The following is a 13,720-nucleotide window of genomic DNA, read 5'->3' as shown; positions in this document are numbered from 1 at the left end:
TGTTACATTCCAAATATTAAGTAAGATGTGTTTGTACCATTTTCTGTGAGATGCTGTTTTTCCACATTTCCTAGTAATTTTTCCAATTTTATTTAACTTCATTTAAGTTAAATTTGAATTTTATTTAACTCTTATTGATGGGAAGGATGTATTAAGATACTTTTGGCATTCTTAATCTAAGATCCTTGCTTCAGTGGTATTTCATGCTACCATGTAGCAGTGCTTTCATGTGTATGTTTGCAATGTGTGTATTATATATAGAAATCAGTGATGCCTTTTATTTAACTTAATGGATGAATAACCTTGGCTGTAAATACTTTCATTCATAGAATTACTCTTATGATACAGCAGCCATGTGGTCTTGTGGCAACACTTGAGCTAACTAAGGCCAGATCAAAGTAAATGAAAGAAAGTGGTACCTGCTTCAGGAGTTTTAATGGTCAGCTGGGAATTTGTTCTCTCGTTACTTCCTAAGAAAATGAGATTTCACTGATATGAAATGACAGGAATTGCAGGGTTTGGATCAGCTTACCAGAATTTGCCAAGAGAATCTGTGTCCGCTGGGTTTGAGACCAAAGTACATAATTATTTATTTATTTATTTATTTATTTATTTATTTATTTATTTGGCCCCGGCCTGTGGGAGTACACATGATTTGTCATTAAACAGGCTACTGGCATTCTTACACTTTGAGTATATATTTGTTTCACTAGAAAGACTGAGGAAGAAGCTATTAGTAAAACTATGTTGATCTTCTTTCAGAGGAGGGGAAATTAAGCCTTAGGGTGAAAAGGAGAAGGTTCAGAGGAATAGCTGATGTGTCTGCGATAATTATGTTTACTTGGGTAAGAGGTGTCAAAGTGACATTACTCATGAGGCTGATTTGAACAGAATGTTGCAAATCACTTTCAAGATTTTTTTTGGACTTCCCCATATTTTTGGAAGTTGGAGTCAGGATTACTGGCTTTGGTAATTAATCCTTCTCAGCCTGCATTCTTTGCTACTGAGCATAGCAGTGATTCAGGGGCCCAACCTGCTAAATCAAGATAATGCTTGACCTCTGGAAGCAGAAGCCTTTTCCTCACTTAGCTAGAGAAACTAAACCCAGGAGCACAATTGGTAAAATCAACAGAGTTCATATTTGAAGAGCTGTAGAGGGAACTTCGAATACCTATTTTGGGCACTTTTGAGAGTATTGTAAGAATATAATATAAAAAGTTATAAACTCAGTGGACAGAGTTAGTTTTTGTGTGTGAAAACAGACATGGGGCCCTTAAAGAGTTTTAATATGTTCAAGGGAACTGTTGATTTCAACATAAGCTTATCACAGATAATCTTTCATGTCTGCTGTGCTTGCCTATTTATTTGCCTGGCGTTAGTTTCACAAGAACATTATCTACGTTACTACCGCTGCCATGGGTAAGGAAACTCTATTGGTTTGGTTTCACCAGAGCTAAGATTGTTTGAAATTATTTTGCCCAATAAACTATCCTTATCTTTGTTTTACTCTCCAGTTAGTTATAATGCCGTTAGACAACCCCAGTGACTCCAGCGAGATTGTGAAAATAAAATGATCACTTTGCTTTTTTTCAAGAAAGGGAAATCAGATCACTTTTCCACTATGAAATCAATTAAGTCCTTTTCAAAATGTCATCCTTCTTTGTTTCTGCTCTCACATTATGGTGCAGAGGGGAGCATTCAAGTTTTGCAAGACATTGAAGATCAGAGTGGCCCCTTTTGAAAGAGTTAAGGTTGAAGGAGCCACAGTCTCTAGAATGGCCATCAACACTTGGCACAGAGTAAGTATTTAAAAAAAAAAAATTGAATGATAAATGAAATTAAATCATGATTTTCTGTTGTTTTAAGAAGAATTTTGTTAATCATTCAAAGAGCTTACACATGAGATTTTAAGACAAGAGAAGAGAAACATTTTAATCAAGCTTGCCGTCACATTTTTCCAACTCCACAAACAACTATGAAAGTCCTGCTATCTCCTTTAATCTCAAGATCTGTCTGAGGTTGAATGAACCAAGAATGGGAGAATCATCTTTTGTTTTAAAAAAATAGATGACACAGTAGATCCTTTTTGCGCACTGTCACCCAACATCTGGCCTCTCACGGCAATCTGAACTTGCTTTTATGATCGCCCTTGTCTCTCTGTCTTACAACTGTTGGATTACTCTGCCCGTTCCAGTAGACTGCACACTCCTTGGGGCAAGGTTTAACTGTACCACCTGATTTCATATTCCTGGAGTTCACTTAGTCCCTGGAACATACTAGGAACTTGAAAATAGAGGACAGAGTGAATGATTACATGATCAAATTCTGAAAGCTTGTTTGAAGCTATGACATCCTTTCAGTTCTTCTGTATCTGTGGTACACACATGTGTGTGTATATGTATGTGTGTGTGTGTGCATGCATGGGTGTGTCTCATCTAAGAGGTTATTAACCTCATATAATTATGATTTTTTCTGTGGTTAGCCTCATTTAATTTACACTGACTCCTACATACAATCTCATACCTCATACCCACCAGATACACCCATCATAATATCTCTACATACCACATATGCTCTCTCATTTTTAGACTTAAAGTCTAAAGCAAAAAGAATAATTTCCAGATTTCTTTCATTCCCAACAGCCCAGCCTTTCTGATGTCAGCTGCTGAATTCTTTGTCGGTGAAGTTGCAGCCTGTGGGCCATCCTCAGATATTTTGTGTTTTAGGATTCAGCTAGACCAGCAATTTTAAACAGAGACTTGCCCTCATCCTCAAATTCTTTGCTCACTTAAACCAGCTTTGCATGGCAGTCTCATCCTCGGACACTCCCAGAAGCCTAAGTTTTGTAGCCTGAAGTGTGTGGGGCTCAGAGAAGGTGGGTGGAACTCATGAATCAGAACAGTTTTCCTTTAAGTCAACCTTGAGTCTTGGCTCATGTTGATGTCAAAAGCCCTCGATTTGGAGGGGAAGAATGTGAGATGAGTGTCCTTCCTTCTGTGTTATAGCACAAAGTGAACTTTAGAGGGAGGATTCCAAGTTGTTTAAGATCTGAAATATTTGCTCCCTGCCTTTCTAGTACACGTGTTTGAGGCTGAGAATCTTATCAGTAGATAAGGGCAGAGAGGCTGCCATCCCACATTCCACAAACTCACTTCCAGATGGCTTAGAGACTAGGGGTGAAAAACTCAAGCTCTTCAATCAAGCCAAACAGCCCACACCTTTATTGCCCCATTTGTTTAGGGCCCTGTCATGGGCCTTCTAACATCTCAGAATCAGCCATGGGGGCAGCTGTTTAATTAACTCCTCAAGGCTGCATTTTGGTAGGGGCAATTCATTTATTATGAAAAACAAATTGAAAGCTCTAAGGGTTTTTTTGTTCCTTTTCTTCTTTAGTAGTTACTGTTATCTGGAGCTTCTGATTTAGTCCAAATAGCAACGTTGATGGTTTTTTAAAAGGTGCTACTTGATCTTTTGTGTTGTTTTTTTTCTTTTTCTTTCCTTTTTATTTTCTGAAATAAGACTGGCTATCTGCCCTGAACACAGAGATTGCTTTTCCTTGGTACCAGGAAACAATGACATTTTCCCAGACTTTTTTTATGTGTTTTAGTTGTAACAATACCACATTTGCAGTATTAACTTCTTATAACAGTCATGAGGTTACATGCTTCTCTGTCCCAGGTTAAATTGTGGTTGTGAATAATTTTTAACTAATTTAATTCTAATAATAGTCTGAGAGCTTACTGTAAGAGACCTCTATGCTAAGCCCTAAGAAATATACTGGAAGAAAAAAGAAGACCCCTTGAGAAATTTATAGTCTCGCTTTCTGGGAAAATACATAACTCATGTTTTTATTATTTTTAAAATTTTTTATTTGGAGATAATTTTTGATTTAAGAAGATTTTGCAAGGATATTGCAGACTATCTCCATAAACTCCACACCCAGCTTCCTCTAATGCTAACAACTTATATAACCATGATATCAAAACAAGTAAGTTGACATTGACACAATAGTATTAGCTAAACTGTAGACTTACAGACTTTACCCAGTTTTTCCACTGGTGGCCCCTTTCTGTTCCAGGATCCAATCAGGATCCCACAGATTGCATTTAGATGTCATGTCTCCTTTGTCTTCTCCAATTTAGGACAGTCTGTTGGTCCCTTCTTGTCTTTTGTGGCCTTGATACATCTGAAGGGTAGTGATCAGATGTTTTGTAGAATGTACCTCTATACTTATCCTTCTATTTATTTTTTAAAGATTGTATTCATTTATTTGTCTGAGAGAGAGAGAAGGAGAACAAGCAGCGGGAACAGGGGGCAGAGGGAGAAGCAGGCTCTATGCTGAGCAGGGACCCCGATGTGGAACTTGATCCCAGGACTCTGGGATCATGACCTGAACTGAAGGCAGACGCTTAATGGACTGAACCACCCAGGCCTGCTTATACTCATTCTTTTAGTGCCTACTGAGAATCAGCCTTTCAGAATGTGCCCTGGAGACAATGTGGGTTTAGAATCACATGGACTTAGAGTAAGAGGCAAAGGGGCCCCTCATTTCTAAAATGTAGAAGCGTAGAAACCCAGGCCTCCTGACTTTTGAGGCAGTGCTGGAATTACCTTCCTGTCCACTTTGGAATCCCAGAGAAACTTAATTCCTGGGGAAGTCTAACCTCTAGGTGTGGTCCAGTGATGCCCGGAGAACTGGTCTCCACGTGTTTCCCTGAGCCCTAGCATGGAGCCTGGTCAATAAGCACTAGTGAATTGAGTTCAGTTTTCCTCCAGAGAATCAAAATGTTGAGAATGGTTCAAGAGCTTCTGCCAGATATGAGCTAAAACTATATGGAGGGTAAAGAACTGATTAAGTAGAGTAAGGTCGGGGTGGGGGGAGCCAGATTCCTCATAGCAATCTAAGATACTTATAGAAGAGCCATAGTTGTTGGGCAGTAGATCTAAAAGAGCTCTCAAAGAGTGGGTAATGTTCCCCTATCCTGTGGCAAATACTTTTCTTTACCCACAGTGTTGAAAGGGAAGACCTATTTGCCCTTGATCTCAGAGTGCTTTCTGCCCATCTTAATTCCTGAGACCCAGGGGCACAGAAGGTGGCAGTCATGGATTATCTCATATTCTATCTCAGTTCAGTCTCTCAATTTCACAAACCATTTGCTAAGGTTCAGACAAGACCTTAGCAAAGTAGTAATATCCTCAAATCTCAGGGTTATTAAAATATGCCAGTGATGGACCAGTGGATTATGCTATGCCTAGTAAGATGGAGATCATGGCCTTGAGCAGATACATCAGCCCAGTGAACCCTGCTGTCATCCCCCATCTGACCATGGTTCTGTTGGCCCTTGGTATGTTCTTTGCCCCCTGGTTCTTCATTTATGAGGTTACCTCCACCAAGTACACTCAGGGTATCTGTGAAGAGCTCCTCATCTCCTTGGTGGCCTCGCTCCTCATGTGCTTTGGATTCCTCTTTCTGCTGCTTTGAGTTGACATGTACGGATAATAGCTCCCAAGAGTTCCAACCAGGTGGCTTCACTGAATTCCTGCTTTTTAAAGCTTTTATTTATTTATTTATTTATTTATTTATTTATTTATACTATTGCTGAAAGTGTCCCACCTGCTGCTCACAATTAAGGCAGATGTGTGACTGTCCCAAAGAATAATTATAATTATTGTGTCACATAGTGCAATCATTAATCTAGAATCTTTGGGGAATGTGCAACTCTGAATCATAGAGTATTCTAGAAAACAAGCTCATGCTTCATTATTAGTAATCAGAAATTAACACTTGGTTCTCAATATTTCTGTAGTCCTGTTGGGGATAGGAGGGCTTTCCCCTGTCATCCTCTGTTGGCGGCATCCCAGTGTGTGCTAGGTGAATGGATTTGTCTTATGCTTTGGAGCACAAAGTAAGCAGGGAAATGACCTGGGAATTAAGAGTACTGGGTACTAGTGCCAGCTGTCTCATAAGTGATTTTGAAACTTGGGAAAAATGGCTGTGCGTCTGGGTTGCAGAGTTGCTCCTAGCCATACTGTTACAGAGTGCAACTTGACTGATAGTTTTTGAACTAGATAGTAAGAAGGACATATAGAGGTGGTCCTGGTGGGGATAAGGTTATTGAAGATGATCAATCAAATCTTTTGTTGCAAAACATTAAAAAGTTGTATTTTTTACATTTAATTTTTTTTTTAAGTTTGGAATAATTATCCAAGTAATCCACTGCATGGAATTTAAAAGGGAGGATTCTGACATTAGTCAAATCTGGTTTTACATACCGGCCACTTATTAGCTGTGTTCCAAGGGCAATATGGTTAACTTTTCTGAGCCTTAGTTTCTTCATCTTTAATGAAAAAATAAGTGTAACCCAGCACCCCCCCCAAAATTGGTGAGGATTAAATGAGTTACGGAATGAAATACACATTGCACAGCACATGGTACATTGTAAGGGTGCTATTGATTATGAAGGCTCTTCTGCTTGTAGCGTTCTGAGATTCTGAGAGTCTGACCTTGTGGTTCTACTGGAGTGTTACCACTGCAGTCACCATCTTCTGTAAAGTTACAATTTCTAAACCTGAGCTATCAGACGCTTGCAGGACAGGGTGTCAGCCTAAGTGGGAGAAGGTCCACGAAGGTGATCCTTTCAAGGCCATCATAGCTTAAGAATTTGTTAGAAGGTGATGGAACTTTCCTCTAGCTCTTAGATAGGGTGGGAGACCTTCTGTTCTTGGTCTCTTCCTTCTTTCCTTACCCCAACTGTGCAGGGCTATTCTGGGTCTGTGTATTTTAGGAGCCATAATGAGGTGCTTCTCATCATACCTTGCCATTTTCAGGCAGCTTTTACTAGCCGCCTGGACATGGGGACAACATAGCAATTTAAGAGCTATAGTGGACTAGGCTGGAAATAGAGAGGCCTGTGCTGCAGCAGCAAGAGATGGGGCTGGGGAATTTCTGTTCGCCCCTTCATAAAAGAGGAATGCTGAAATGGCTTCCAGTCACACACAGAAATATTTTGAGGATGAGAAACCAAACCTCCTCATGCTCATACTTCAGTATGCCTAGAGAATACAAAAGAATAGGTGATCTCTTGAAGCAGCAAAGAGCCAAATTCAGTAGATCTGGAGTAGAAAAACAGAATTTCTTCATTTGCTAGAGTGTAAGAGCTGTCCAAGCTACCTGATGATTCATTTTGAGCTCAGTTTCTACTTACATGGGAATAAATTTGAAGAAAGTAAATCTGTCCGTCACATCAGCCTCCAAGGCAAGTGCTACCCATATAAATGCCTTTGAATTCTGAATGACCAATCATCCCTTCTTTTCCAATAGCATGAAACACTCTAGAATTACAAAGTGAGTCTTCCTACACATGATTTTCCAAAGCCTGGGCATTTTCCTTTTTTTTTTTTTGTTTTTTTGTTTTATTTATTTTTATTTTGTTTTTTGTTTTGTTTTGTTTTGTTTTGGGTTATTATTATTATTATTATTATTATTACTCTGAAGCTATGTAAGGACTCCATTGTGCAAGTATTCCTGGACCTCCAGTCTTGCATCCCCAAATTGCATATTCTCTGACACCATACTGGAGAATTTTTGTAAAAATATATATGCAGATTGATATCTCAATCCAAGAACCACACATGTCCTATTCTCTTATGACCAGGGGAGGGGTGGGTGTTGGGGGGAAGGAAAAAAAAATGCAGCAGCACACATTAACATTTTGCTCAAGTTTTCAAAAGAAAAATGTTGTTCCCTGTTTCAAACCCAGGATAAAGGAAATGCTTGTCTCCAGGAGCTGACACTTTCCTGGTCATATTTCAGATACAATTAGCCCCCATTGATGGCAGTGGTTGATCTATCAAATGAGCAGCTAATCTTATCTGTGGTTCACAAATGGCTCAGATGGTAGCTTGTGACTTTGATTACTGGAAGACTGGACCCCATCAGACGGCTTTGCTCCAAACAGTGGTCCTTTCAGCCTTCTGCTCATGGAGATCAAAGCACTCTCCCCTCTCCCTATCTGCAGGGAAGCTCATTAGAGGGAGGCTGTCAGGGTTATAATCACGCAACAGTTTTACTTCTGGGTTATAACGCTTTCCCCTTCTTATCAGCCTGTGAGGTCCAGAGTGAGAAGGATAAAGGAGGTACCGATGACATCTGATACATTTAATAGGCTCACTTGTGACTGCCTGGCCCCAGCTCTCTGCCACCGCTGCCTCACTGACTATTGAAGAACTTCCCTCCCCCGCCAGACCTGTAAGGATTATTCTTTATTCCTGGGGGCAAGAGATGGGGGAGGGGCGGTATTCATTGTCTCCTAAGACTTGCTTTACTATAAGAACAGAATCAAATAAAATAGGAGTTTCTAAGCCCAAAGATCTGCCTTTAAACTTTATCTCTTTCATACAGTAGCTGCGTGAACTTGGATGTTTTGCTGTGATCTTCAGTCTCTCCTGCAAAATATGAAAATTAATACTTTTTTTCATTGGAACTAATATGCAGATCTCAGGTCTCCTTCTCCCAGAAGCCTTCTATTATAACCTGCGTTTCCCTGGCCCCCTTTCACCTTCACCCTGTGGAGTTATAGCCCCTCCCTACTGTCACTGCTCCCTCTTCTGTCTCCCAGGGCGTTACCTCTAACACTGCCCTTGGCATGCCCGATTTTCTGTCAACTTGCCTTTTCCTCCCCAACAGACAGTGAAATCCTCAAGGCATAGAGGATTGAGGCTGCATATATCAGAGAATGCCTTCACTTAACTCACAGTTGATGCTAAAGGAATGTTTGTTGTCCTCACTGAACGAAGTACTCTTACACTAACATGATTTACAGAGCTCAACGGGAAGGGCTTGCACTTACTAGCGGATGTATTCTCTTTTAGAGATTCCCAGGGACTCGTGTCAGTGACCTATTTTAGTGGTTCTAGGGTGGAGCCCAAGAATTTCCAGGTTTTTTTGTGTTTTTTGTTTTTTAAGATTTTGTTTATTTATTTGAGAAAGGGAAAAAGAGCACAAACAACAGAGAGAGGCAGAGGGACAAGAAGACTCCCCACTGAGCACGGAGACCTATGCAGAGCTCTAGCCCAGGACCCCAGGATTGTGACCTGAGCAGAAGGTAGATGCTTAACCGACTGAGTCACACAGGTGGCCCAAGGATTTAGAGTTCCAACAAGTTCCCACCTTGAGAACCACTGGTGTGACCAAATCTTTCTATTTGTAGTAGAAGACACTGAGGCTCAGACTAGAGAATGACTTGTGCAAGGCCAGATAATTAGTCAGAGGCATTCGGCATGTTCTTATTTCTAAGTAGTTTATTGAAGTCAACTCTCTTGCATGTATGTACTTTGAAACATACACCAAATACATTTTTTCTGTTAATTTTTTTTTTAAATTTATGTTGCGCTCCTTAAGGCTTCAAACTTGTCTTTTAATTCTAAATCTCGTGGTCATTTCACAACATAGTCATTTCATAACTTGCTGTTTTCATGTTAAGAAGCAGCTGTACTCATGCTGCCAAGACTCTGGCTGAGTTATTATCTTTATTTGTCGCTTGTCTTCTGTATCTTCACTGATGCTTTTAGAAATATCTGAGAAGAAATGCCCAGAGGAACCCAGGTCACAGAAGAATCAGAGGAAATACTAGCATCACATGGCAGACTTGGTGTCTTCATCACGTAGCCCAGCATAACCTAGGTCAGGTTTTTACCCATTCACCCAGATGGGAATGTGGGGCTCTTGCCAGCAGCAGTCATTATCATTACCAGAAGAATGAGAAGCAATAACCATTGCCTTTGGGAGTGGGAGCTCTGGATCTGGATAGGCCTAGGTTTAATTTTCACTTCCTCATATCCCTGGCAGAGTAAAATTGCTCAGGGATTTAACAGGAGACGCATTTTGTTACTCCATAAACTAGGAGATGTATCTACTTCACAGGGTCATTGTAAGAATTAAAAGAAGGACTTCGTCAGCATCATGCACTGTGTTGGGAACATACTAAGTAACTGGCCAAGAGGAGGGAGGACCTTCTCCCCCTCTCTTCTCTTTCTACTTCTCTTCACCTCCTCCCCACCCTCTCCCACTATCATCAAAAAACCGACATGGCAGAACATGGGTGAAAAATGTAACCCAGCTGGAAAAATAAGCAAAATACACTGTCTTTTTTTTTTTTTAACCTATCTCCTGATTTACTTACTATTCTTTCTTCAACATTATTTTAACTGTGACTTTTGTGTGTGTGGAAATCCACTTAAAACTTTTAAGAAAGAAGTTATTTGTAGTTAAAATAATGACCTTTCCATTAAATATAATTTGGGAGGCATTAGTACTAATTGTAATTATAATGGAATTTATGTCTGACACATTATAGTTCATGTGATGAAAGAAAACCAGGCACTCCCCAGAAATCAGTGACATACTTATCAGAATATTAATCTCCTTCAGTTACTCTTTAAGAGAATAAATAACTAATCAGTCACTGACTGCTAATATAATATATAACCCCTTGCTAAGATGGATGATAATTTAAGCTTCAGCAGAATATATTTATTTAACTGACAGAAATCATGACTCAATTTTATTTGTTTTAAGTGTTAATGCAATAAAGCCAGACTAGCAATAATGTGTGGAAAATGGAAATTTTTGAGTAATAAAATTTTAAATTAATCTTTGTGAGAAATAATAAATTCCATCTTAAACATTAGACATATATCTGAAATGTTTGTTAATTATCCAGTCTTATTAGTTAAGTGGTCCCTGAGAATTATATTTAATTTGTGTTAGGCCCATTCCTTGAGTATAGTTGTTTTGACCAGCAAATTTTATGGCATATAATTTTAGCTGCAGAAGTTTTGAAAAAATGGGCAAATAAATGTTGGTTGACCCAGACCAAAACTAGCTGTTATGATTCTGAATAAATTACAGGTATTAATCAACTTTGTTGGCATCACTTTTTTCTACTATAGTGGAAAAAGGGGAATAGGATCTCATTAAGAGAGAAAGCACACACCTAAATGTTGATTTATTTGTTTTTTATGATTATATCCCCAAAACAGGTGTAATCTCCATTGGCTGGTCTTTCATCATGGTTCCGCTATGGTCTAGCTAACAGAGTGGGTAGGACTAGCTGTTCTCTTGCTTGGAGAGGAGCAGGCCTTTCTTACCAGTGTGTGCATGAAAAATAACAACATGATAGAGGACTCTATTTCCATACAGAGGGACTTTCAGGTAATGGAACACTCCAGTCCTGACTACCCTTCACACCTTTGGAGGAGGACGTGGTTATGCAATTTGTGAGTTGGGAAAGGAAATAGAGCTAAATATCATGTGCCTCTTTAGAAACCAGCCTACTTAAAGAGAAAGTACTATCTGGTTTGCTCTTGATTATTTAGAGAACAGTCTTGGACCAGAAGGTTCTATCCCTTCAGGAACGCAAAGAATTATTAATCACTGCAAATTACCAGTGTCTAACTAAAAATGGGATAAGATATTTGCAAACCCACTTAGTTGAAAATCTAAAGTTACCCTCTCTCAGTATTTTGTGAATTAACTCAGGATGAAAAGGGCATTTTTAAAAAAGATTTTATTTATTTGAGAGAGAATGAGAGAGAACACAAGAGGGGGAGGGTCAGTGGGAGAAGCAGACTCCCCACTGAGCAGGGAGCCCTACTTGATCCCGGGACTCCAGGGTCATGACCTGAGCTGAAGGCAGACGCTTAACAACTGAACCACCCAGACTTCCCGAAAAGGGCACTTACTTACTTACTGAGCCATCCATCAATCCCTAGCAGAGTGTGTGGGAATTCTGATTCTCTAGAGACTGATGGAAGCAGCCCCAGATACATGTATGGACATTTAGACCATGTCAGGACTCAGTAAAGTTTGGTAGATGAAAGATCACACACAGGTCTGAAGACCTCCTGTGATTCTCCACTTCCTGATGTTTGTGTAACAAGGCAGAAAGAGGTTCTGTGATTTCAATGACTCTGGTATTTCATGTCCTGCGTTCTTACCCATCCTCCATTTCCATCAATACCTCTTTTGTCGGTGTGCATCTTCCCAGCCTTCCATGTCCTTTACACCAGGGTTGCTCTTGAGAGATGGGATGAATGTATAATGCAATGTGAACAAGAGAGCAAGACAGCTAATCTGTTCCTGAGCTTTCCTGAGACCAGAAAGAAGGTGATACAGATGCCCCCGTGGTGACATCAGCCACACTTGTCAGTTGGGTGTGTGCTCTGTGCTGCCTCCAAATATAGATGAGCTCTGATGTTTCTTCTGAAAAATTCTCTTCTTGGAAATGTAAGTGGGCCAACAAGTGCAAGAGTGACTGAACCATGCTTTGTTCTGAGATAGAAATGGACCATGAAAATCCCAATGAAATGATGCTGTAAACGCTTAGAGAAAGGAAGATGCTTGCTCCAGTGGGTTAGTGCTGCCTGCAAACAATCTCAACTCCTCCACTCTTTGACAGTGGGCTCCTCTGAGTCTGACTGTGGTTTAAAAACCTGGGTGATTCCGCAGAGTAGACATTCACCCAGAGAGACAGAGATCACAAACTCCTCTCTTCGAAGATGTGGTTTGCCGAGGACTTCCCTGCCTGAGTTTGCATGGTGAGCGACAAGATTGGGGAAGCCTACTCACGACTGAGTATCTGTTTGAACTTTTAGCTGGGAGAGGTAGGAAATGGTTATCCATTAAATCCTATTCCTGTATTCATCTATCCATACATTTACTTATTTATAAGATATGTTTGAAATGCACATTCCTTATCACTTCATATTAGCCATGAGTGGGGCAGAAGCCAGAGGTAAATAAGACGTAAGTCCCAGTGAGCTTGCAGGCTGGCGGAAGAAACAGATGAGGATGCAGGGCGTCACAATGAACTGCTACCAGGTCTGTGGTATTAAGAGCGCAGAACTGGCTCCCAAAGCTCCCCCTCCTGGAGAAGGGGTGAAGGCTTCTCAGAGGAACTGGTATGGGAGAGGAGGCTGAGCTAAGGAGGTCCTTCTTGGCCAGTGGGGACGCTGAGGGAAGGAGAAAAATCAGTGGAGTCCTGTTTGTTTAGGTATCTGGTCGGACTTTACCTTCCATGTTTTTAGAGGATTATTTCTCTGGAGCCATGATGTATCTCCAGATAGCCACCTAATTGTTGCCTTCCCAGTTGATATCAGACTCTGCACTAGGCAATTTTATGTAAGTTATTCTGATTTCTTACAGCAACCCTATGAACTTGAGACCATTATTCAATTTTCAAAAAGGCACTGAAGGTCGGGATGGATAAATACTTCACCCAGTGTACCCAGAGGGCATATTCCCTCTCTGAGGCACAGAAAGCCCTCAGGAGCAGGGAACTCGCCCACCGGAGCCTGGCTGAGCTTAGATTCCTCCCTCTGTCACCTCACTGCGGTGGATGGTGAGTGAGCATCTCCTCTTCAGAGGTCGGATGGGCACCTGCTTATCTGCAGCTTCTCTAGCTCCTCTCCCTGCAGCCCTAACCCCCCGGTTTCAGTTTTGATTTAGCTCTTTATTCCTCCCCCAACTGTAACCTATGGACGAGGCCAGGGGGAGGCTTCTGCCGCTAACATGCCAAAAAGCCTTAATCTCTTTCGGCTATGAAGTTCTTTTCAAAATATGTGGGAAGGCTTAGTTGTCCTCCTCTCTCACCTCTTCACCCGCCGGCCGCACATTTACCGCCTTTCAGGCGCAGCGGGCAGTCAGTGGGAGTGGGGACTA

General features: G+C 40.8%; 1 protein-coding gene across 1 annotated transcript; it reads left to right on the top strand.

Moving 5' to 3' along the window:
• The first annotated feature begins 5,260 nt into the window (after window positions 1-5,260).
• LOC116596152 (transmembrane protein 258-like) lies at window positions 5,261-5,482 on the top strand. The gene has a single exon (XM_032353237.1). The coding sequence runs from the start codon at window positions 5,261-5,263 to the stop codon at window positions 5,480-5,482; it is 222 nt and encodes a 73-aa protein (XP_032209128.1).
• Window positions 5,483-13,720: the final 8,238 nt, after the last annotated feature.

Source organism: Mustela erminea, chromosome 7 (assembly GCF_009829155.1).
Source record: "Mustela erminea isolate mMusErm1 chromosome 7, mMusErm1.Pri, whole genome shotgun sequence".
NCBI lineage: Eukaryota > Metazoa > Chordata > Mammalia > Carnivora > Mustelidae > Mustela > Mustela erminea.
The sequence above is the reverse complement of the archived record's forward strand: the minus strand, read 5'-3'. Positions and strand labels throughout refer to the sequence as shown.